Consider the following 25,978-nt stretch of genomic DNA (forward strand, 5'->3'; position numbering starts at 1 on the left):
GCAGTCCAAGGTATGCAAACTGCTTTCGCCAGGGCGGGTATGAGGACAGGGAAAAAATGTTGGCAAGACAATTGACTGGTTCAGATGGAACTCTGACACCACCTTTGGCAAGAACTTAGGGTGCGTGCAGAGGACTACTCTGTTGTGATGAAACTTGATATAAGGTGCATGCACTACCAAGGCCTGAAGCTCACTGACCCTATGAGCTGAAGTAACAGCCACCAAGAAAACGACCTTCCAGGTCAAGTACTTCAGATGGCAGGAATTCAGTGGCTCAAAAGGTGCTTTCATCAGCTGGGTGAGAACGACGTTGAGATCCCATGACACTGGTGGAGGTTTGACTGGGGGCTTTGACAAAAGCAAACCTCTCATGAAGCAATCAACTAAAGGCTGTCCAGAGATAGGCTTACCCTCTACATGGCGATGATAAGCACTAATTGCACTAAGGTGAATTCTTACGGAGTTGGTCTTGAGACCAGACTGACAAGTGTAGAAGGTATTCAAGCAGGGTCTGTGTAGGACAAGAAAGAGGATCTAGGGCCTTGCTGTCTGTTATGTTTTGCTAGCAGGCTGAGGGAGGCTGGTTCCACTCTGCTAGGGCTAGGGAGGGGCTAGGGATCTCTCTGCTAGGGTAGCTGGGGGGGGGCTTGCTTGCTATTGGTCAGCTGGGTGGTAGCTGAGGTCTGCAGCTACTGACTCAGTATCCTGGGACTATTTTTACTTGCACTTTCAGGTAAACGCTGCTTATTTTTATTTTTGCTACATTTGTACCCCGCGCTTTCCCACTCATGGCAGGCTCAATGCGGCTTACATGGGGCAATGGAGGGTTAAGTGACTTGCCCAGAGTCACAAGGAGCTGCCTGTGCCTGAAGTGGGACTCGAACTCAGTTCCTCAGTTCCCCAGGACCAAAGTCCACCACCCTAACCACTAGGCCACTCCTCCACTCCACTCCACTTAGCGTTAGGAATCTCCTGCTTAGCTTCTCACCTGCCTTTTCCCTGTGTACTGGCTTTGTGTATGGGAGGGCGCTGTTTTCTTTCTCTCTGTCTTGAAGTGCTGGTTGTCTCATTGTTTGTATTTGTCAGCGTGGGGTTAATTGTCTTTCACCTGCAGCTGAGCCGTGTTCTCTGGTGGAGGTTAGTACCTGCCTTCTGTGTTATTTCAATTTGTTTGCTTAGTTAATGTGTTTGTTTACTCCTACTGGTTGAGGTTTCATCTCTGAGTGTGCTGTGTTAACCCCTCGGTCTCTGTGTCTGCTGTTTGTGGGTTTCTGTGCTTAGTAGTCTGTGTTCTTGCTTGTATTCCTTTTTCGCTCAGGACTCCTTGCCCGGCAGGGCTGGGTCCTGCCGGATCTGCCCCACCATCAGTCTGGTGCAGCTTTGCTGGATACTACTGCTGCTGCTGCTAACCTAAGTCCTGCCGGCCACTTGAACCCAGGGGCTCAACTTCTGGGGGACAGTGGCTAAGTGCAAGTGAAGACTGGCGAAGCTGCTCCGGTATCTGCGTTCCTGCATCAACCGTATAGTACCTGTGGGGGCCAGCCGTTCTGGTGGCTCCGCATCCGGTAGCTGGGTGCAGCCGGGTCTGTGGGTGCAGGCCATACGTGTCCTGAAGTTTCCTATCCTTTGAGGGGTTCTGCCTCTCTGCTCGGGTGCTTGGAGTCCAGGGTGAGTACCCTGTAGTCTGTTACAGTGTTAGTGTTGGCTCGGTCCACCCCAGGCCTTCCCTAGTTTGCCCTACAGTGTGTGGCCTGGGCTCAAGGGCTCACGATCCAGGATCTAGTGACAGACAGTGACACTGTCACACCAGAGGGCAAACCTCCTCCATTTGAAGGAGTAACATCTCTTTGTGGAATCTTTTCTGAAGCAAGCAAGACTCGGGAGACACCCTCTGAAAGACCCAAGGAGGCAAATTCTAAGCTCTCAATATCCAGACCGTGAGAGCCAGTGACTGGAGGTTGGGAAGTAGAAGCAACCCCTCGTTCTGAGTGTTGGAAAACACTCCAATCTCCACTGTTCTTCGGAGGACAACTCCAGAAGAAAAGGGAACCAAATCTGATGTGGCCAGAAGGGTGCAATCAGGATCATGGTTCCACAGTCTTGCTTGAGTTTCAGTAAAGTCTTCCCTACTAGAGGTATGGGAGGATACGCATACAAAAGGCATGTCCCCCAATGTAGAAGAAAGGCATCTGATGCTAGTCTGTCATATGCCTGAAGCCTGGAACAGGCTTGTGATTGATGAGTGGCAAAAAGATCCACTGAGGGGGTGCCCCATGCTCGGAAGATCTTGCGGACTATGACCATGCTCAGTGACCACTCGTGAGGTTGCATTATCCTGGTCAACCTGTTGGCCAGACTGTTGTTTACTCCTGCCAGATAAGTGGCTTGGAGAAACATGCCGTGATGGCAAGCCCAACGCCACATCTGGAAGGCTTCCTGACAAAGAGGGCAAGATCCGGTGCCCCCCTGCTTATTGGTGTAAAACATGGCAACCTGATTGTCTGTCTGAATTAAGATTACTCAGTTGGACAGCCGATCTCTGAAAGCCTTTAGAGCATTCCAGATCGCTCTTAATTCCAGGAGGTTGATCTGCAGACCTTTTTCCTGAAAGGACCAGGCTCCTTGAGTGTGGAACCCATCTACATGAGCTCCCCACCCCAGGAGAGATGCATTCGTTGTCAGCACTTTTCATGGCTGAGGAACTTGGAATGGTCACCCCATGGTCAAACTGGATCAAATCATCCACCACTGAAGAGAATTCCGAAAGTCGGTGGACAGTTGGATTACATCCTCTAGATCCCCCGCAGCTTGAAACCACTAGGAAGCTAGGGTCCATTGAGCTGATCTCATATGTAGACGTGCAATGGGCGTTACATGAACTGTGGAGGCCATGTGCCCCAGAAGTCTCAACATCTGCTGAGCCGTGACCTGCTGAGACGCTCGAACCATGGACACCAGGGACAGAAGGTTGTCCGCCCTTGCTCGGGGAGATAAGCTCGAGCTGTCTGACAGTTCAGCAGAGCTCCAATGAATTCCAATTTTTGGACTGGGGTGAGATGGGACTTGGGATAATTTGTGACGAACCCCAGTAGCTCCAGCACCTGAATAGTCATTTGCATGGACTCCAGATCACCTTCCTTCAAGGTGCTCTTCACCAGCCAATCGTCGAGATAAGGAAAAACATGCACTCCCAGTCTGAGTAGCGAAGCTGCGACTACAGCTAGACATTCTGTAAACACTCCTGGGCGCAGACGCGAGGCCAAAAGGCAGTACATGGTACTGAAAGTGCTGTGTTCCCAGCCGAAATCGAAGACACTTCCTGTGAGCTGGAAGTATCGAGAGGTGTGTGTAAGCATCCTTTAAGTCCAGAGAGTATAGCCAATCGTTTTCCTGAATCATGGGAAGAAGGGTGCCTAGGAAAACCATCCTGAACTTTTCTCGGATAAGATATTTGTTCAGGGCCCTTAGGTCTAGGATGGGACGCATCCCCCCTGTTTTCTTTTGCACAAGGAAGTACCTGGAATAGAATCCCAGCCCTTCTTCCCCTGGTGGAACGGGTTTGACCGCTTGGGCCTGTAGAAGGGCGGAGAGTTCCTCTGCAAGTCCCTGCTTGTGCTGGGAGTTGTAGGAGTGAACTCCCAGTGGGCAATTTGGAGGCTTGGATTCCAGATTGAGGGTCTATCCTAAGCGGACAATTTGAAGAACCCACCAGTCGGAGGATATAAGAGGCCACCTTTGGAGAAAAAGCATTAACCTCCCCCCAACCGGCAAGTCGTCCGGTATGGACACATTTACTGAGGCTATGCTGAACTGGAGCCAGTCAAAAGCCCGTCCCTTGCTTTTGCTGGGGAGCCACAGTGGCCTTAGGTGCACGCTGATGACGAGAACGAGCGCACTGGGACTGAGCCTGGGCAGGCTGCCGAGAAGCAGGAATGTACCTACGCCTAGCATAGGAATAGGGAGCACTCCTCTTCCCGCCAAAAAACCTCCTAGACGAGGAGGTAGTAGCAGAAGACGCCTGGAGGGAGAGAGAATCCATAGCATCATTGTGCTTCTTGATCTGGTCAACTAGATCCTCTACTTTCTCACCAAAAGGGTTATCCCCCCGGCAAGGAACATCCGCCATCCGCTGCTGGACCGAATGATCCAGGATAAGTACGTAAGTATTGCCATACTGGGAAAGACCAAAGGTTCATTGAGCCCAGCATCCTGTTTCCAACAGTGGCCAATCCAGGTCACAACTACCAGGCAAGATCCCAAAAATGTACAAAACATTTTATACTGCTTATCCCAGAAATAGTGGATTTTCCCCAAGTCCATTTTTTTATTTATTTTGTTTCATTTGTATCCCACATTTTCCCACCTATTTGCAGGCTCAATGTGGCTTACATGGTACCGTAACGGTGTTCGCCAGTTGCAGTGTGAACAAATACAGGTGTTATTGATGGTAAGAAGGATCGTGTTTGGTAGATACATAGTGGGAAGGTAGGGAGAGGGGATGAGGTTAAAGTGTGTCCATTACAGTCTTTGGTTTTGCAGTGTCGCAGGGACTTGGGTTTTTATGTTGGGTTGGTGGGGTATGCCTTTTTAAACAGGTTTGTTTTTAGTTCTTTCTGGAAACTTAGGTGGTCGTACGTTGTTTTTGCAAAACTCTCATGCTAGTTTTTCAAGACAGCGTTATCAATGAAAGCTTGAACACCACACAGATAAAGCTCACTGACAGCCCCATTAGGCTGGAAGAGAACAGAGCATGGATAGTGCAAGAGTTGGGGAAAAATGTGCATTGGGGGAAGAGAGTTTTGGGGGAAATGTGCATTGGGAGAGACAAGATGGGCTGAGAGATAGTCAGGAGAACCAAACTTCATTTTATTTAAGCACATTGCTCTAAGTGTGCCTAAGCAGTTGCACTAGCTTCATCATTAGAGAGGGAACTTGTTGCCAGAGAATGTTGTTACAGCAGTTAGTTTATCTGGGTTTAAAAAAGGTGTGGACAAGTTCCTGGAGGAAAAGTCCATAGTCTGCCATCGAGATAGACATAGGGGATACCACTGCTTGCCCTGGGATCAGCAGAATAAATCTTGCTACTATCTGGGATTCTGCCAGGTACCTGCGACCTGGATTGGCCACCGATGAAACCAGGATACTGGGCTAGATGGACCATTAGTCTAACCCAGTATGGCTATTATGTTCTTATCTTCCCTCCCCCGTCCATTAATGCTCAGGACTGTGGGGACCATCTGCTTTACCCAGCACTTTCCTGGCTAACATTTTTGTCAGTGTGGCCCCCACAAAAATAGTGAAGATCACTGTGTAAGGAGGGTCTGCTTGTTTTTAATAATGGTCTATGGACTTTTCCTTTAGGAAGCCGTGCAAACCTTTTTTAAACTCCGCTAAGCTAACCACATTTACCACATTCTCTGGCAATGAATTCCAGAGTTTAATTACACGTTGAGTGAAGAAAAATTTTCTCCGATTCGTTTTAAATTTACTACATTGTAGCTTCATCGCATGCCCCCTAGTCCTAGTATTTTTGGAAAGCGTGAACAGACGCTTTACATCTACCCGTTCAACTCCACTCATTATTTTATAGACCTCTATCATATCTCCCCTCAGCCACAAAAGAATCAAGAGTCCTAGCTTCTCTACCTGGGGGCACTGAAGCATAGTCTCTAGTGGCTCTCTTGGGGGCCATGGAATTGTGGGGTAACTGAGCCCTCATCAATCCAGGTTCACCGTGGATCTGATACTGGGATTCAGTTTTCTTCGGGACCACAGGGCCAGACAGAGGGAAAGACCAGTTCCGCATAAGGACTTCCTTCATTACCTTATGTTGAGGAGCCGTCACAGCCTCTCTAGGTGGAGAAGGATAATCCAGGACATCGAGTATCTCAGCCCTGGGCTCATCCTCAACCTCCATAGGGAAAGGAGTAGCCGTAGCCATTTCCCGGACAAATGATGTAAAGGACAGAGTCTCCGGTGGAGATAGTCTCCTTTCTGGTGGAGGGGAAGTTTCAGAGGGAATCCCAAAGGACTCATCATAAGAAAAGTACCTGGGGTCTTCCTCTGACTCCCACGAACGCTCCTCTTCAGTATCGGATAAGACCTCCCTCAGGGCACTCCGAGACTGAGCCTGCCTCGACGCCGAGGAACGATGTCCTCGATGGCAATGTCGAGAAGTCGACGCCTGCCTAGACTGCGGTGAAGCTTCCTCCACTGACGTCGAAGGGGAGTCAACCAGGGTGGCAGCAGACGTCGATGCCGCAGGCGGCACCAAGGCTTAGGAGCTCTCTGCAGGAGAAGGGCCAGACGCCGCTGCAGTCAGCGGCACGGAAGGCACAAGCACCCCCGACACCGAAGTAGACTGGCATAGCAATCCCTCCAGAAGCTCTGGAAGCAGGGCCCGGATGCGTTTGTCAAGAGCCGCCATCGGAAAAGGCTGCGGGGTTGGTGGAACAGCCGGTGGCATAATCTGTCGAGGCTCGGGAGGAGGTATCGGGCTTCCACGAGATCAACGTATCGGCACCTCCTGTATGGAGGGGGAGCGGTCCTCTCGACGTCGACGCTTCTCGGTTGCTCACTTCTCTCGACGCCCCGGAGCTCCCGGCATTTACTATGTTACTATGATGATTCCAAAAAGGATGTGAGGTTCATTCCATCAGCTTGATCTGGAAGGATCTTATCAGGTAATTTCCCCGAGACCAGCAAATACTGGGCTTGAGTTATAGGTGGTAAAGAATCACCTGACATTCCCAGGATTTCAATAAAATATTTTTTAACCATGTCTACAGGTGAAATCAAAGGCGACCTGGGAAAGTTGAGCAGTCTCAAATTATGTCTCCTAACTCGATTTTCCAAATACTCCAACTACAGGGCACTCCGAAGGGTTTATTGCAACCTCTGCAACAAGCAGACTTTAACCTTCTTCACAGTCACTTAATAAACTCCAGCACAACTCAATCCCAGACTTCTGTTATTCTCCTCAGGTATATTTAAAGGGGCACTTTCTTTCAAGGGCTCCTGTCCATGCCTATCCCAGAGAATATTGTCCTAAAGGCTGTGCTCCTCACTTTTACAGGTCCAGACGCTCCTGGCCTGATCTCCCTCCAAGGTGACCTTTGCATTGATTTACCCTGGTCCTTGGATGGACACTCCTTGGCTCCTATCCCACAGACTGGGTCTCTCCTCTGCCCACCTGTAGCTCTCCTCCTCACAGTTGCCGCTTTGCTGAGCCACAACTTTTTTTTACAGCCAAATGGTTTTGTTTCTCCTAAATTGGGATTTCCCTTTACTCCTCCAGGTCAGTGGCAGGGGACAATCAGGCAACCAAAGCACAAAGACCCCTTTAAAGGGCAAATAGTAACACTTCTTTTTATCTCCTTCTAACTACTCCCCTCTTATCACTCTTCCGTTTCAGGGCACTTTCTCTTCACATTTTATTTCAGAAACACTCCCCTTAGGCTGGGCTTCGTCCCACCCAGGGACTTCCCAGTCACTCCCCACAGGGATTTACTCTTTTAATAATCCTCACCTTAACAGGGGATTACACATGTATTCCAGATTTGCTTGCCAAACATCTGGTAGACTTATATTGCAGGGCAAAGGGATAAGGAGATTTATTTAATTTATTTATTTATTTTATTGCATTTGTATCCCACATTTTTCCACCTATTTGCGGGTTCAGTGTGGCTTACAATACATTGTAAATAATGGAAATACAATTTGTTACAATTCAGTTATGGATTACATTGTGAGAATTTAAGCGAAGGCAGAGTCGAGGTATCATTAGGGAATAGGACAAGGAAAAGAACAATGGAACAATGGAAAGAGACAACAGGAAATTAATAGGGTAATAGAACCTTAGTAAATGAACATTCGGTATAACATTTTTTGTGAGTGAAGGTTTTAGTGTGATAAAATTACGGGAGATGAGAGTTCAGAAAAGAATGTATTGGTGTATTTCTGGAACAGTAAGTGTGGACTTCATGTCTATTGATCCTTACAGTAAGTTTTATCAAAGAGATGAGTCTTTAGTAATTTGCGGAAGTTGGTTAGTTCGTGGATTGTTTTCAAGTTGCGCGGTAGTATATTCCAGAATTGCGTGCTTATGTAAGAAAAGGTTGATGCGTGTAGCGCCTTGTATTTTATGCCTTTGCAATTAGGGAAGTGGAGGTTAAGGAAAGTTCGAGATGATCTTTTAGGGTCTAGGTGGCCGAGGGGGAACCAAGATGGCTGCCTGACCGGTTTGGTGAGAAGACGCTCTGATCGGTTTTGAGCTACAATAATTATTTCCTCAAAATGCCACACTCTAAAAGAAAGGGAACGCTGAGATCGGTTCCTCTACCTACTTCAGCGCCTTCGCCGCTCCAGCCGACATTGGAGCGATTCTACCCCGGTGTCTCCAGGAACTTGCAGGGAGAGGACCCCATAGCGGGGATTCCGGGAGAAGCGGCGTCCCCGCTGGGAGAAGAAACCTCCCTGTCCACCATCTTTCTCAACGGCACCTCCGTGTCCAGCGTCAAGAGCGGCCCTGGAGGGAAACCCCACTGACTCCGGAAGCGTGTCGGTAGGGGCGACCAGAGAGGACCCAGGCACGCAACAGGCGGCGCAGAATGCTGAGGGAGATGGAACTCCTTCAGCAAAGAAAACGGAGGTGACACTGGAAACGGTATGGGGGATGTTAATCCGGATTGACTCAACAATTCAGAAGACCTCAGGTGATGTAGGAAATCTTGACGCAAAATTGGAAGGTTTAAAACTAACTGTAGATTCTGTGAAAGCAGATTTCTTAAACCAAGTAGCAACACTTCAAAAAGAAATGGACTCAATTAAAGATTTTAAATGTAGTTGTCAAAGATAATACAGATATAAGAAGGAGAGTGGAACAGATTGAAAACTATAATAGACGCCTCAATCTCCGTTTCCTAAGTTTTCCTATTTTAACTGGGGTAACTCCGATGGACACACTTCGAAGATATTTGAATGAAATATTAAGAATTCCTCTTGAGGCCATCCCCCCGGTTAATAAGCTTTACTTTATTCCTAGATCTAGAGGATATCAATAGAAATCAAACAAAATAAAACATGGAAAAGAAAATAAGATGATACCTTTTTTATTGGACATAACTTAATACATTTCTTGATTAGCTTTCGAAGGTTGCCCTTCTTCGTCAGATCGGAAATAAGCAAATGTGCTAGCTGACAGTGTATATAAGTGAGAACATTCAAGCATTGCTATGACAGTCTGACAGGGTGGGAGGATGGGGGTGGGTAGGAAGTATGCATGGGGACATCAAAGCTAGATCTAGAGGAGAATTAAGAGGTGTAGAAGAAAAAGATATTCCTGATTTACAGAATATATCTGACATATTGGAACAATCTACTGACACAATAATTGACAGAGCTACATTGATTGTATCACTGGTTTTTGAGCAAGACTATAATACCATCCTAAGACTATATTTTCGAAATACTAAAGCCCAATTTTGTGGCTCTAAAGTCTGGATTTATCCAGACGTAACTAAACAAACTCAACAAAGAAGGAAAGCTTTTCTTGCTCTGAAACAAAAGACAATTGATATTGGGGGTTCTTTCTTTTTGGCGTATCCATGTAAGTGTATAGTTAAGCTGGGTCAAACAAAATATACCTATTTTTTGCCGGAACATCTAAAATCGTTTCTGGAACTGAAACAACTGAGATAATGTATAAATAGACTTGGAGTATAGGCAGCCTTGTTTGTTTTAGTTATTCCTAATAACTTCTTTAAATTCTTTTCCCCCTCTTAAGACAAGGGGTCTAAGAAAGGCTAAATTATTATATTTGTATATTGAATTTTTCTTCTTTATTCGATGCTTCAAATAATTGATTACATTGTAATAATTTTGAAGATATGGTTATGTTCATGTATAAATTTTCTTGCCTGTATTTCTAATACAAGGGTATCCTTGTTAATTATATTTAAAATAATAAATAAAGATAATATATGATCTTTTAGCGTTCCTGGGTGGTAGGTCTATTAAGTCAGACATGTAGGCTGGAGCTTCACCGTGGATGATTTTGTGGACTAATGTGCATACTTTAAAAGTAATGCGTTCCTTGAGTGGGAGCCAGTGTAGCTTCTCTCGTAAGGGTTTTGCACTTTCGTATTTTGGTTTTCCGAAGATGAGTCTGGCTGCTGGGTTCTGGGCTGTTTGAAGTCTCCTCAGTATTTGCTCTTTACAACCTGCGTATAGTGAATTGCAGTAATCCAGATGGCTGAGTAGGAGAGATTGCACTAGGATGCGAAAGACGGATCTTGGGAAGAATGGTCTTATTCTTTTCAGTTTCCACATGCAGTAGAACATCTTTTTGGTTGTGTTGTTTGCATGGGTTTCGAGTGTTAGGTGGCGATCAATAGTGACTCCAAGGATTTTTAAAGTTTCTGAGATTGGAAGGTTTAGTTTTGGTGTGTGTAAGGTGGTAAATTCATTCGTGTTGTATTGGGAGGTGAGTATTAGGCATTGAGTTTTTTCCGCGTTTAGTTTCAGTCGAAATGCATCTGCCCAGGTGTTCATGATGTGTAGACTTTGGTTGATTTCGTTGGATATTTCTTTGATATCTTGTTTGAAAGGGATGTATATTGTTACATCGTCGGCGTATATATATGGGTTGAGGTTATGATTTGATAAGAGTTTTGCCAATGGGATCATCATTATGTTGAAAATGGTTGGTGAGAGGGGTGATCCTTGCGGTACTCCACATTCAGGTATCCATGAAGCGGACGTATTTGACTTTGATGTGACTTGATATGAACGCAGGGTTAGGAACCCCTTGAACCAATTTCCTCCGATGCCAAAGTATTCAAGTATGTGCAATAGAATTCCGTGGTCAGCCATATCAAAGGCACTTGACATGTCGAATTGTAGGAGAAGTATGTTGTTGCCGGTTGCGATTATTTGTTTGAATTTAGTCATTAGGGTAATTAGTACTGTTTCTGTGCTGTGGTTCGATCGGAATCCTGATTGGGCATCATGCAGTATTGAGAACTTGTTTAAATAGTTTGTAAGTTGTTTTGTTACCATCCCTTCGGTTATTTTGGTTATTAGTGGTATGGATGCTACTGGTCTGTAATTGGTTATTTCACTTGCGCTTTTCTTTGTATCTTTGGGTATTGGGGTGAGTAAGATTTTTCCTTTTTCCTTTGGGAAGAGTCCGTTTTGTAGCATGAAGTTTACGTGGTTGGTTAGGTCTATTACAAATTGCCGAGGAGCTGATTTCATGAGGTTGTTTGGGCATTTGTCTAGTTTGCAGTAGGATTTAGCAAATCGTTTAAGTGTTTCAGAGATGAGGTCTTCTGATAATAATTTGAATTCGGTCCAAATTTGGACACCACAGTCTCAATCAATGATGGCTGTATACAAACATCTATATACAAGAAACCCACAGACAGATGCAGCTACCTCCACAACTCCAGCTTCCACCCTTCACATACAAAAAGATCCATTATTTACAGCCAAGCCACAAGATACCACCGTATCTGCTCGGACCCAGAGGATAGAGACAGACACCTTGAAACCCTGACTGCATCCTTCAAACAGAAAGGCTACAACCCCAAAATAATCTCCAAGAATATTGCCTCCTCCCTCAAAACACCCAGGGAAAATCTGCTACAGTACAAAGAAAAAAAAAGCCACCAACAGAATTCCCCTTGTAGTGACATACAACCCAGAGCTGGAAAAACTGAGGAAAATCATAAGAGACCTAAAGCCCCTACTCCAGGAAGATGAATTACTGAAAGAGATATTCCCATCCCCACCAGCGCTGGCCTTCCGACAGCCACCAAATTTAAAACACAAGCTGATCAGAAGTAAACTTCCAACACAGATGGAAAAAGAAAAGGGCACGTTTCCGTGTAACACAGCCAGCTGCAAACTATGCCAAAACATTTCACAAGACCCCACAGTCATTCACAAAGGAAAAATATTCAACATAAAGGACTATTTTACATGCTCATCTTCCAGTGTGGTATATATCATTCAGTGTAAGAAATGTAACGAAGGATGCTATATTGGAGAAACAGGCCAGATGCTTAAGACAAGATTCAATCTGCACAGACATCACATGAAAATACTAGCCGGTGCCAGTCAAGCCCCCACCCCTGTGGGCCAACACTTCACAAGACCAGAACACTGCACCAGTGATTTCACAGTAAGAATACTGAAAGGTAATTTTAAAACAATACAGGAACGTAAGACCTTTGAAATAAGAATGATTGAATATTTTGACACCCAACAAACAGGACTTAATAAGGATCTGGGTTTTCTAACTCATTATAAACCATAAAGCTGTATTTCTCTGTTTATTTCTCTGTTTATTACCCTCCTCTCACCTACCAACACCCATCCTGTTAGAATATCAATGAAATGCTTTGATGTCCCCATGCATACCCCCACCCTCCCACTCTGTCAGACTGTCAAAGTAATGCTTTGATGTTTCTCTCATATATACTATCTGCTACCACATTTGCTTATTTCCTATCTGACGAAGAAGGGCAACCTTCAAAAGCTAATCAAGAAATGTATCAAGTTATGTCCAATAAAAAAGGTATCATCTTATTTTCTTTTCCATGTTTTATTTTGTTTGAATTCTATTGATAACCTTTAAGAGTGGACTAACACGGCTACCACACCTCTCTACTTGATTAAAGAAGAGTGCTGAATGAGCAGATTACTGTGCAGTACCCACTGATCCCAGCCCTGACCTCCCTAGAAAATGTAAATTATACTAAAAGTAACCCATTACAATGTTCAATGGGCAAAAAGGGTTGCAGAAGTACAGTGATAATCCATTGCTTTAAACTAATTTATATTATTTGTATTCCTCCCTATCATGAAAGCAGGATAATAATAGCTACAAAGCTGAGTCCGTTACTTACGTTGTACTCCCAATGCTATGCTTGTTGCTAGCAGACAGACACAGGCCACCAGCAGGATGAGTAAAATGTGTGACACACAGATTTTGAGGACTGAGAACCCTGGCAAATAAAAGAGAGAAAACTAAAGAAGACTCTTGAATAAATCAGTTTATCATCTCTTATTTAGTCAAGTAAGGAGCCATAATTCCTGCTCTTCTCTCTTTCTGTTCATACACAATGCATTGATATCTTTTGACTGTTACTTTCACTGTTTCAAAGACATCCCTCTAATCTTTTGTTTTCATAACTGTCTACCTCAGTTTCATCTTCTCCTTCCCCACTTTTGCCTAATTCCTCCATTATCTAGACCTCTCTAGGCTTCTTACTCTATAAAGTTCATAAGATTCTCCCCTTCCTCTCATCTGATTATTTTTAAAAATATTTATATAAAATACAGTACAATACTATAAAAGTTTTGTATACCGCTGTCACACAGACATCTGGTTCTGTGCAGTTCACAGTAAAAGAAGCTAGTACAATACTAGTGTAACCATTGTCTCCCTTATCAAGTCCTGACCACTGACTAACTCTTTGGATCAGGTACCCGAACCAGGGCCACAAACAAAAGTTTCTTCTTTCACTCAGCTGGATGCAAGCCAGGGATGGGCTTGATCCCAGTAGGCCATAAGGTTTTAAGCCATATGCTTTATTAACTCTCTAATAGTCTCTGGCTAAACTACTATCGAATCAGAGTCTAAACCCATATATACAGTGGTGGAAATAAGTATTTGATCCCTTGCTGATTTTGTAAGTTTGCCCACTGACAAAGACATGAGCAGCCCATAATTGAAGGGTAGGTTATTGGTAACAGTGAGAGATAGCACATCACAAATTAAATCCGGAAAATCACATTGTGGAAAGTATATGAATTTATTTGCATTCTGCAGAGGGAAATAAGTATTTAATCCCTCTGGCAAACAAGACCTAATACTTGGTGGCAAAACCCTTGTTGGCAAGCACAGCGGTCAGACGTCTTCTGTAGTTGATGATGAGGTTTGCACACATGTCAGGAGGAATTTTGGTCCACTCCTCTTTGCAGATCATCTCTAAATCATTAAGAGTTCTGGGCTGTCGCTTGGCAACTCGCAGCTTCAGCTCCCTCCATAAGTTTTCAATGGGATTAAGGTCTGGTGACTGGCTAGGCCACTCCATGACCCTAATGTGCTTCTTCCTGAGCCACTCCTTTGTTGCCTTGGCTGTATGTTTTGGGTCATTGTCGTGCTGGAAGACCCAGCCACGACCCATTTTTAAGGCCCTGGCGGAGGGAAGGAGGTTGTCACTCAGAATTGTACGGTACATGGCCCCATCCATTCTCCCATTGATGCGGTGAAGTAGTCCTGTGCCCTTAGCAGAGAAACACCCCCAAAACATAACATTTCCACCTCCATGCTTGACAGTGGGGACGGTGTTCTTTGGGTCATAGGCAGCATTTCTCTTCCTCCAAACACGGCGAGTTGAGTTCATGCCAAAGAGCTCAATTTTTGTCTCATCTGACCACAGCACCTTCTCCCAATCACTCTCGGCATCATCCAGGTGTTCACTGGCAAACTTCAGACGGGCCGTCACATGTGCCTTCCGGAGCAGGGGGACCTTGCGGGCACTGCAGGATTGCAATCCGTTATGTCGTAATGTGTTACCAATGGTTTTCGTGGTGACAGTGGTCCCAGCTGCCTTGAGATCATTGACAAGTTCCCCCCTTGTAGTTGTAGGCTGATTTCTAACCTTCCTCATGATCAAGGATACCCCACGAGGTGAGATTTTGCGTGGAGCCCCAGATCTTTGTCGATTGACAGTCATTTTGTACTTCTTCCATTTTCTTACTATGGCACCAACAGTTGTCTCCTTCTCGCCCAGCGTCTTACTGATGGTTTTGTAGCCCATTCCAGCCTTGTGCAGGTGTATGATCTTGTCCCTGACATCCTTAGACAGCTCCTTGCTCTTGGCCATTTTGTAGAGGTTAGAGTCTGACTGATTCACTGAGTCTGTGGACAGGTGTCTTTCATACAGGTGACCATTGCCGACAGCTGTCTGTCATGCAGGTAACGAGTTGATTTGGAGCATCTACCTGGTCTGTAGGGGCCAGATCTCTTACTGGTTGGTGGGGGATCAAATACTTATTTCCCTCTGCAGAATGCAAATAAATTCATATACTTTCCACAATGTGATTTTCCGGATTTAATTTGTGATGTGCTATCTCTCACTGTTACCAATAACCTACCCTTCAATTATGGGCTGCTCATGTCTTTGTCAGTGGGCAAACTTACAAAATCAGCAAGGGATCAAATACTTATTTCCACCACTGTATACGCTGATGATGTAACGATCTTTATCCCATTCAAACAAGATCTAAGAGAAATCTTCAATGAAATCAACCAAAGCCTACATACTATGAACTCCTGGGCAGATGCATTTCAACTGAAACTTAACGCAGAAAAACCCCAATGCCTAGTACTCACCTCGCAATACAACAAGAAGGAATTTACCACCATCAACACACCTAAACTAAGTCTACCAGTTTCGGATACCCTAAAAATTCTTGGAGTCACCATTGACCGACACCTAACACTTGAGAATCATGCGAAAAACATAACTAAAAAGATGTTTCATTCAATGTGGAAACTAAAAAGAGTCAGACCATTTTTTCCAAGGAGTGTCTTCCGCAACCTGGTACAATCATTGGTACTTAGTCATCTGGACTATTGGAACTCACTCTATGCCAGCTGCAAAGAGCAAATACTTAAAAAACTCCAGACAGCCCAGAACACAGCAGCCAGACTAATATTTGGCAAATCAAAATACGAAAGCGCAAAACCCCTATGTGAAAAACTACACTGGCTCCCACTCAAAGAACGCATCACATTCAAACTTTGTACCCTAGTCCATAAAATCATCCATGATGACGCCCCAGCATACATGTCAGACCTAACAGAACTACCACCCAGAAACGCAAAAATATCTTCCCGCACATTCCTCAATCTTCATCCTCCCAAGTGTAAAGGCTTGAAATACAAATTAATGCATGCATCAACCTTTTCCTATACAAGCACACAGCTCTGGAACGCGTTGCCACACAACCTGAAAACGGTCTATGAATTGACCAACTTCCGCAAACTATTGAAAACTTATCTCTTCGACAAAATATATCACAAAGATCAACACGTGTAACTGCACAATTATTAATATATCCAGAAATGTTCTTTAATGTCTTTTGCTTTAAAACTATCATGTATTTCACCACCATGTAACCCAAAACCCTCTGTAAAACCAATTGTAAATTCTCTTCTACCTCCAGTATCCATGATGAATTGTAAGCCACATTGAGCCTGCAAAGAGGTGGGATAATGTGGAATACAAATGCACTAAATAAATAAATAAATTGAATTCAATACCCATACTCTCCACCCCAGGTTTTATAATAAATGCAAAAAGATAACTTTACTAGAACACTGCAACAGGCAGATATCTAAACGTCATACTTTTCTTATTAAAAAACAGTTCATATTTGCTGAAAAAGGTTTTGTGGCAGTCCAAGACTTTTGGTGAAAAGGTTTCTTACAACTGAATTTACAGTCTCTTAATAAATCCTAGGGTATTTACATATTTACAGCTTCCTCCAGTCCTCCAATACCCATCCTTACTGGCAGAACAATCCAAGACTGTAGCTTTCTGCTCTTTCCGCAGCAAGCTGTCCTGCTGAGCTTTTACTGGGCTGCTGGACTTCCTCAGGACCAGACCTCCTTGTCCATCCTCTTCTTCCAGAGGTGCACTTCCACAAGCTGCTGCCTCTGGCACTATGCAGGCTTCTTCCTGCACTGGGGGGATTAACCCTTTCTACCCACCTGGAGCTCTCCTCACAGATACTGCTCTTGTTTGCAGAAACTACCTCGTGATTCAGCCTTAGGTTATTGGGCCTGACCAGGATACCCCCTCTCTCCTCATGGGTCCTGGCAGGGCTGAAGGCAACCAAAAACCATGTGCTCACTAACACTAACTAGCCAGTGCCAGTCGGGTTCCTACCCCTGTGGGACAACACTTTACAGGACCAGAACACTGCACCAGTGATTTCACAGTAAGAATACAGGAACGTAAGACCTTTGAAGTCAGAATGATTGAATATTTTGACACCCTACAGACAGGACCTAACAAGGATCTGGGTTTTCTAGCCCATTATAAACCATAAGGTTGTATTTCTCTGTTGATCACCCTCCTCTCACCTATCCACACCTATCCTGTTAGAATATCAATGAAATGCTTTGATGTCCCCATGCATACCTCCTACCTACCCCCTCCCTTCCATCCTGCCAGACTGTCAAAGTAATGCTTAGATGTCTCACTCATATATACTATCTGCTACTACATTTGCTTTTTCCGATCTGACGAAGGGCAACCTTCGAAAGCTAATCAAGAAATGTATTAAGTTATGTCCAATAAAAAAGGTATCATCTTATTTTCTTTTCCATGTTTTATTTTGTTTGATTTCTATTGATAACCTCACTAACACTGCAACTTTTATAACCTTTAAACTCCACCTCAACTATGAGATCCCCTGTCACTCATTTTCTCAATGCCTCCCTCTGGGTCAGGTTCTTCACCTTCTCACTACTACCATCCCTCCTCCTAGCAAATCTGGATAGTTTTACAAACCAAGTCTAGTAATCCTCCTGGGAAATCCATACACCACGATTTACCAGCAGATAACACTAGGAAGAAATTACCTCATAGGTAGCGATCATCATAACATTGAAAACAATTCAGTAATATATAGAAGATAAAAAAATGTTTCAATTTGCTCCTAAATTTCAGATAATTAGGCACCTATTTTTGAAGCATATGGCTGTCTCAAAAAGCCAAAACGGAGGATGTCTTTACTTAGACCTTTTTTAGTCATGTCCAGGGTACAAAAAGGTGCTCTAATTGAGCAGCTGATCACTACAGGGATTAAGGCATGACACCTCCTTAATCTCTCAGTGGCTGCTGTCCCTCTCCCTGTTCCTTGATAGTGAAACTGGAAGGGGATACCAGGCTCTACCACAGCTTCAGGTATAATAGGTATTCTTAGCAGACCAGCATACAGATCAGTACCAATATTTTCCAGTGGAGCTGGCTCTTAATGGCCATTATCCAGCATGTTCTGCATAAATGTTTTAAAGTGCTGTTTTGTCTCTGGTTTCAGCAATGAAGTAAGACGAGAGAGAGAGAGAGAGAGAGAGAGAGAGCTTGCTCTCTGTTTTTAGGAAGTCGTGTTCTGGGTGTCTGGAATGGTAGTGGAACCACCCAGCTATTTGATGCATTCTTGTGACATGCAGGTCACTATTGCACTTTGCACACTCGATGGCTGCTTTACAGCTGTTAGCTATATATGCTTGGATGAAAAACAGCATTTGTAACAGATTCTGTAGTTTTTCAACAGTACTTTACATTCTCTCAAGGGTTTTTCCCTAAACCTTCGACATTTCTTGAGAGGATGAGGTTTCTTATGTATAGAACACTGTCTGTCTGGATCCTCTACTTTCTCTGTAGTAGGAGGACGATCAGATGGTGGGGCTGCTATGGGCAACACATATGTACAGCTATACGTTTTCTGGTGTTGTCGTACTTCTTGACTAGCCTTTCATTCAAGAAGTAACCAGTCTTGCCCACTTTCAGGTACATCAAACATGAAGCTGGGTACATTTCTCTTTTTTGCCAGGTCCCAGATAAACTTCACAAAGACAGGGAAGGGAGGAAACGTCTCTTGGTGGTTCTCTTTATATTTGGCACCTACTGATGACCATTTTTCTCTTATGGCTCAATATAATTCCCAACTATCCCTCTGGTAGAAGTTACAATAATAAAATGCAAACCAGAGTCCTAACTTAAAGAGAACCATGAGAAGACTGACTTTGAAGAATTATGAATCAAATGTCCAAAATATGGATCCTAAAGAAAAAAAATTTTGAAAGTGAAGGAGAGATTCTCAGAGTGTTAACTCACGCAAATGGAGCAGCACCAAAAGGTAATATCTGCTCCTAAGGGTGGACAAGTTTATCGATCATCGAACTTCTCCAAAAAAAATTTTATATAATGAGAGCAAACAAAACCAGTGCTCCCAAATTCATATGGAAAAATCACCTAAATAATAAATCATTTAAACTTCAAAGTCTGTCCACTCATCCTATATAATAATTCGCACCTCCGTCTGGATGCCTGGATTCGTAACACACTTCCCATTGGTCCGTCCTGGCGATGATGGCAGAGGGTGGATCAGTGAGAGGGAAGGGAAGCCAGCACCAGCCAGCGGAGGTGAGTAGAGTCGCCCCCTCCCTCTCTCCGAGTTGTATGCCCCCCTCTCCTCCGAGTTCCAGCCCCTCCCCTCCGAGTTCTATGCCCCCCTACCTCCCTCTCCTCCGAGTTACAGGCCCCCCTCCCCATCCAGTTGCAGGATTCCCCCTCCCCTTCCAGTTGCAGGATACCCCCTCCCCTTCCAGTTGCAGGACACCCCCTCCCTCCCCTCCGAGTTCCACGACCCCGTGCCTCCCTCCCTCTCTCTCCCTCTGTCCTCTGGCAGCCCCTCACTTTGCTGTGTGCTGGCTGTAATTTAAAAATTCTTACCTCGGGGTTCGGCGTCTGCAGTGAAGGTGAGTGGCGCTTCAGACTGCTTTCCCATGTGTCTCAGCTCTGCCTCTGGTCCCGCCCTCAATTCCTGTTTCTGGAAAGGACGGGACCAGAGGCAGAGCTAAGACACATGGGAAGGCAGTCTGAAGCACCGCTCGCCTTCACTGCAGACGCCGGACCCCGAGGTTAGAATTTTTAAATTACAGCCAGCACGCAGGAAGGCGAGGGGCTGCTGGAGGACAGGTCGTGCTTGCAGTAGGAGGGGAGAGAGAGAGAGGGAGGGAGGCACGGGGGTCTGGAACTTGGACGAGGAGGGGTGGAACGAGGGGAGGAGGGTGGAAGGGGCATCCTGGAACTCAAAGGAGAGGGGAGGGGTCCTGGAAATCGAAGGGGAGGGAAGGGGGGTCTTGGAACTCAAAGGAGAGGGGTGCCTAGAACTTGGAGGAGAGGGAGGGAAGGGGCATGGAACTCGGAGGGGAGGGGGCTGGAACTCGGAGGAGAGAGGAGGGAGGGAGGTATGGAAGGGGGCGTGGAACCTTGCTAGCGCCTGTTTCATTTCTTTCCGAAACGGGCCTCTTTTATTAGTATACTCAATAAGCCTTATCAGGCTTATTTTCGAAAGAGAAGGGTGCCCATCTTTCGACACAAATCGGGAGATGAGCATCCTTCTCTCAGGATCGCCTAAATCGGCATAATCGAAAGTCGATTTTGGGCGCCTTCAACTGCTTTCCGTCGCAGGGACGACCAAAGTTCACGGGGGCATTTCGGAAGCATAGCGAAGGTGGGCTGGGGCGCGCTTAATACATGGGCATTCTCGGCCGATAATGGAAAAAAGAAGGGTGTCCCTGACGAGCACTTGGCCGACTTTACTTGGTCCATTTTTTCTTGCGACCAAGCCTCAAAAAAGTGCCCGAACTGACCAGATGACCACCAGAGGGAATCGCGGATGACCTCCCCTTACTCCCCCAGTGGTCACTAACCCACACTCCCACCCTAAAAAAAAAAACTTTAAAAATATTTTTTGCCAGCCTCTAATGTCAGACCCAGCTCCCTGATAGCAGTATGCAGGTCCCTGAAGCAGTTTTAGTGGGTGCAGTGCACCTCAGGCAGGCGGACCCAGGCCCATCCCCCCCTACCTGTTATACTTGTGGTGGTAAATGTGAGCCCTTTAAAACCCACCACAAACCCACTGTACCCATATCTAGGTGCCCCTCTTCACCCCTTAGGGCTATGGTAGTGTTGTACAGTTGTGGGGAGTGGGTTTTGTGGGGGGGGGGGGTTGGGAGGCTCAGCACCCAAGGTATGCACCTGGGAGCAATTTGTGAAGTCCACTGCAGTGCCCCCTAGGGGGCCCGGTTGGTATCCTGGCATGTGAGGGGGACCAGTGCACCACGAATGCTGGCTCCTCCCACGAAGAAAGGGCTTGCATTTGGTCATTTCTGAGATGGGCGTCCTTGGTTTCCATTATCACCGAAAACCGGGGACGACCATCTCTAAGGACGACCATCTCTAAGGTCGACCTAAATGTTGAGATTTGGGCGTCCCTGACCGTATTATCGAAATGAAAGATGGATGCCCATCTTGTTTCGATAATATGAGTTTCCCCACCCCTTTGCGGGGACGCCCTGCGAGGACGCCCTCATGAAAACATGGGCGCCCCGTTCAATTATGCCTCTCCATATCAATGTTCTCAGTAAAGGGGATATGACCCCTCTCTGTTTTTTCACATCCTATCACAAGTTCTGGAAGTGTATCCTATGTTTATATTTTAAAAATGAACTCTCCTCTCCTCCAAATTCTAGAAGTATATTTTCTGTTTGTATTTTAAAGAAAAAAATTCTGCTTTAAAACCTTCTGCTGTTCTTAAGTTGTTGTTTTATCATATCTCCATATAAGCAAGCTATTGTTTTTATCTTATCTCCATGTAAACACCATATCTTATCTCCATATAAACAACTTCCCTTACCCAGCAGGCTTAAAATTCTCTCAGCGTCTCTCAACTTTTCAGCAAGTCACCAGCTATTCCAAACTCTCTTCTGTAGCCGGTTTCATAACGAGTTCCACTGCAAAGTTTCAATGAATCTTCATCAGGAACTTGAAATGTTCTGAAAGCCAAAATACACAAAAGCGCCAAAATACACAAAACTGCCATGATTCAAATAATACCAGTGTTGAACTTGTTAATAGCTGGTGACTTGCTGAAAAGTTGAGAGACGCTGAGAGAATTTTAAGCCTGCTGGGTGCGCCTTCATTACTTTGAGCAGTTTACTGAGGACATTAAGTATATTTAGAGAGTTATTTCACAGTTCAGGAATGTATATCATATTATTGTATTAGCGTACATCTAAGTGATAAATTTCTGTGATAAATTTTTAAGGGAAGTTGTTTATACGGAGATAAGATATGGTGTTTATATGGATATACAGTGGTGGAAATAAGTATTTGATCCCTTGCTGATTTTGTAAGTTTGCCCACTGACAAAGACATGAGCAGCCCATAATTGAAGGGTAGGTTATTGGTAACAGTGAGAGATAGCACATCACAAATTAAATCCGGAAAATCACATTGTGGAAAGTATATGAATTTATTTGCATTCTGCAGAGGGAAATAAGTATTTGATCCCCCACCAACCAGTAAGAGATCTGGCCCCTACAGACCAGGTAGATGCTCCAAATCAACTCGTTACCTGCATGACAGACAGCTGTCGGCAATGGTCACCTGTATGAAAGACACCTGTCCACAGACTCAGTGAATCAGTCAGACTCTAACCTCTACAAAATGGCCAAGAGCAAGGAGCTGTCTAAGGATGTCAGGGACAAGATCATACACCTGCACAAGGCTGGAATGGGCTACAAAACCATCAGTAAGACGCTGGGCGAGAAGGAGACAACTGTTGGTGCCATAGTAAGAAAATGGAAGAAGTACAAAATGACTGTCAATCGACAAAGATCTGGGGCTCCACGCAAAATCTCACCTCGTGGGGTATCCTTGATCATGAGGAAGGTTAGAAATCAGCCTACAACTACAAGGGGGGAACTTGTCAATGATCTCAAGGCAGCTGGGACCACTGTCACCACGAAAACCATTGGTAACACATTACGACATAACGGATTGCAATCCTGCAGTGCCCGCAAGGTCCCCCTGCTCCGGAAGGCACATGTGACGGCCCGTCTGAAGTTTGCCAGTGAACACCTGGATGATGCCGAGAGTGATTGGGAGAAGGTGCTGTGGTCAGATGAGACAAAAATTGAGCTCTTTGGCATGAACTCAACTCGCCGTGTTTGGAGGAAGAGAAATGCTGCCTATGACCCAAAGAACACCGTCCCCACTGTCAAGCATGGAGGTGGAAATGTTATGTTTTGGGGGTGTTTCTCTGCTAAGGGCACAGGACTACTTCACCGCATCAATGGGAGAATGGATGGGGCCATGTACCGTACAATTCTGAGTGACAACCTCCTTCCCTCCACCAGGGCCTTAAAAATGGGTCGTGGCTGGGTCTTCCAGCACGACAATGACCCAAAACATACAGCCAAGGCAACAAAGGAGTGGCTCAGGAAGAAGCACATTAGGGTCATGGAGTGGCCTAGCCAGTCACCAGACCTTAATCCCATTGAAAACTTATGGAGGGAGCTGAAGCTGCGAGTTGCCAAGCGACAGCCCAGAACTCTTAATGATTTAGAGATGATCTGCAAAGAGGAGTGGACCAAAATTCCTCCTGACATGTGTGCAAACCTCATCATCAACTACAGAAGACGTCTGACCGCTGTGCTTGCCAACAAGGGTTTTGCCACCAAGTATTAGGTCTTGTTTGCCAGAGGGATTAAATACTTATTTCCCTCTGCAGAATGCAAATAAATTCATATACTTTCCACAATGTGATTTTCCGGATTTAATTTGTGATGTGCTATCTCTCACTGTTACCAATAACCTACCCTTCAATTATGGGCTGCTCATGTCTTTGTCAGTGGGCAAACTTACAAAATCAGCAAGGGATCAAATACTTATTTCCACCACTGTATATGCCCCAAGCTGTATCCAAGTAGTACAGGCCAGGAAGGTTTGGATCAGCTTTGAGTGTTTCCAGTTCCTGGAGCAGGTCTCCTAATCCCTGTAACTTGTTATTACCGTTATTTGTGACCTTTGGGAATCTCCTTATTCTCTTCATCAATGCCTGTTGGATAGCTTCTGGGCTGCCATAGCACTGGCGATAGAACTGTCCCACATTTCTTTCAAACTTCTTGAGGGGTCATGCAAGCATCTGGTAATCCCTGCACATACTTGGCTGACTGTTCCCAGCCATTTTATTATCATATTCATTTCTTGGCTCGGGATGGGCTTCATAATTGCCATGGAATCCTTAAAGTCAGATTTCCATCTGCTATACTTGTCAGGGCAGACATTGAACTGGGTAAGCCCATATTCACCAACTTTTTGCAAGCTGTGTATTATATTGCTAGATCCTCTTTTTCTGAAGTTTCCAGCGTGCTGGTAGTAGGTGTCTGTGGCTGGCTGTTTGCTGGGGTTTGTCTGAAGTCAGGACTGGAGTGTGGCTGGTCAGGTGACTCTTGCTCAATCAGAGGGTGTTTTGCTGGGTGCAACTGCTCAACTTTTAGCTGAGTCCAGTTCTTGGGTAGCGCCAGAGTCTGTGGTTCAAAGGAAATGTTTCTTTTAGTGCACTTTCCTGGAGCAATAGCCAATGGTGGTGTATCTGTACGCAAGTAAGCTTGTGGATCACTGTGATGGCAGCCTGCATCCATAGTGTGCTTTGATTGGGCTTTCTTCTTCCGGGTAAATTAGACTCTGGTGTAGAAGAACATGCTTAATCAGAGTCTGATGACTCTTCTGAATCAGACGGATTGTGCACTTTTATTTATTTATTTGTTGCATTTGTATCCCACATTTTCCCACCTATTTGCAGGCTCAATGTGGCTTACATAGTACCATAAAGGCATTCAGTTACAATGTGATATTGTGGTCGAGTAGGGTACATATGTTACAGGTACAATGGGGTCGAAGAGAGGAAAGGTTGTAAAGTGTCCATTTCGAGCTTTGATTTTGCTGTGTTGCAAGTACAGTGGGGGTCGAGGAAAGAAAAGGTTATGAAGTGTCCATTTTGAGCTTTGGGTTTGTTGTGTTGCAGGGTGTAGGTGTTTATGTTGGTTCAGTGAGATATGCCTTTTTGAACAGGTTGGTTTTTAGTAATTTCCTGAAGTTTAGGTGGTCATAGGTTGTTTTCACAGCTTTTGGCAGTGCGTTCCATAGTTGCATGCTTATATACGAGAAGCTGGGTGCATAGGTTGCTTTGTATTTCAGTCCTTTGCAGTTTGGGTAGTGGAGGTTTAGGTATGTGCGGGATGCTTTGGTAACGATTCTGATTGGTAGGTCTATGAGGTCTATCATGTATCCTGGGACCTGGCCGTAGATAATTTTGTGGACCAGTGTGCAGATTTTGAAGGTGATGCGTTCTTTGATTGGGAGCCAGTGCAGTTTTTCTCGGAGGGGTTTGGCACTATCGAATCACGGTTTACCAAAAATCAGTCTGGCTGCTGTATTTTGAGCGGTCTGGAGTTTCTTTGTGAGTTGTTTCTTGCATCCCGCATAGATTCCGTTGCAGTAATCTACATGGCTTAGTACCAATGACTGTATTAGGTTGCAAAATATTTCCCTTGGGAAGAATGGTTTTACGCATTTAAGTTTACACAATGCATAGAATATCTTCTTTGTTGTGGAGTTCACTTGGCTCTCGAGTGTGGGGTTATGGTCGATAGTGACACCAAGTATTTTCAGACTGTCTGAGATAGGGAGGGAATGTTATGAGCCAGGATATGAGATTTCACTATTCTGCTGTTTGCTGGGCAGAATGTTTGGTGATGATGTGGCTGAACTGATCCTCCCCACTATCCTGCCCTGTGGCTTCTTCAAGTGCTTTTACATGGCCTCGAAGACAGCAGCTTCTTTCTCTTGCTGGAGCAGCTTCAAGGCAATGTCTAACTCTGCTTTCTTACTTTCAGCAGTGTCTTTTGCCTCTTATTCTTCTACTTCTGCTTTCCTGCATGCAGTGGCAGCCACTGCTTTCTTTTCTTCCAGTTTAAGTGTCTGAAGTTTAATGGCTGCTTTTTGTTTACTATAAAAAACTTTTGATTTGGTAGCCAGTGCATCCATTTGCAGTTTAAGAGCAATAGAGCCTGTATCAGACCTGTTGGAATGACTTCTCCTGTGTGATTTCAAAGACCTGCAACTTCTAGAAGTTCTAGTGCCGAGTTTAGAGTTGTCAGAGTGTTGGGATCGATACTCCTCTGCAGGAGCTATATTTGTTTCTGTGCCTTTCAATGCTCCTGCCACCATAGCCTGGCATTTGAGATATATGGAGGGGCATAATCGAACAGAAACGCCTATCTCCATGGGCGTTTATCTCCGAGAACGGGTCTGTGAAG

At 45.0% G+C, this 25,978-nt stretch overlaps 1 protein-coding gene across 1 annotated transcript in view; it reads right to left on the bottom strand.

The window, feature by feature from the left end:
• LOC115461771 overlaps positions 1 to 25,978 on the bottom strand; it is a 123,189-nt gene that overhangs the window by 49,039 nt on the left and 48,172 nt on the right. The window contains exon 5 of the mRNA XM_030191816.1: positions 12,912 to 13,010. Within this exon, the coding sequence (XP_030047676.1) occupies positions 12,912 to 13,010 (99 nt within the window). The remainder of the gene's footprint in view (positions 1 to 12,911; positions 13,011 to 25,978) is intronic.

The sequence above is a fragment of the Microcaecilia unicolor genome, chromosome 2 (genome assembly GCF_901765095.1).
Source record: "Microcaecilia unicolor chromosome 2, aMicUni1.1, whole genome shotgun sequence".
NCBI lineage: Eukaryota > Metazoa > Chordata > Amphibia > Gymnophiona > Siphonopidae > Microcaecilia > Microcaecilia unicolor.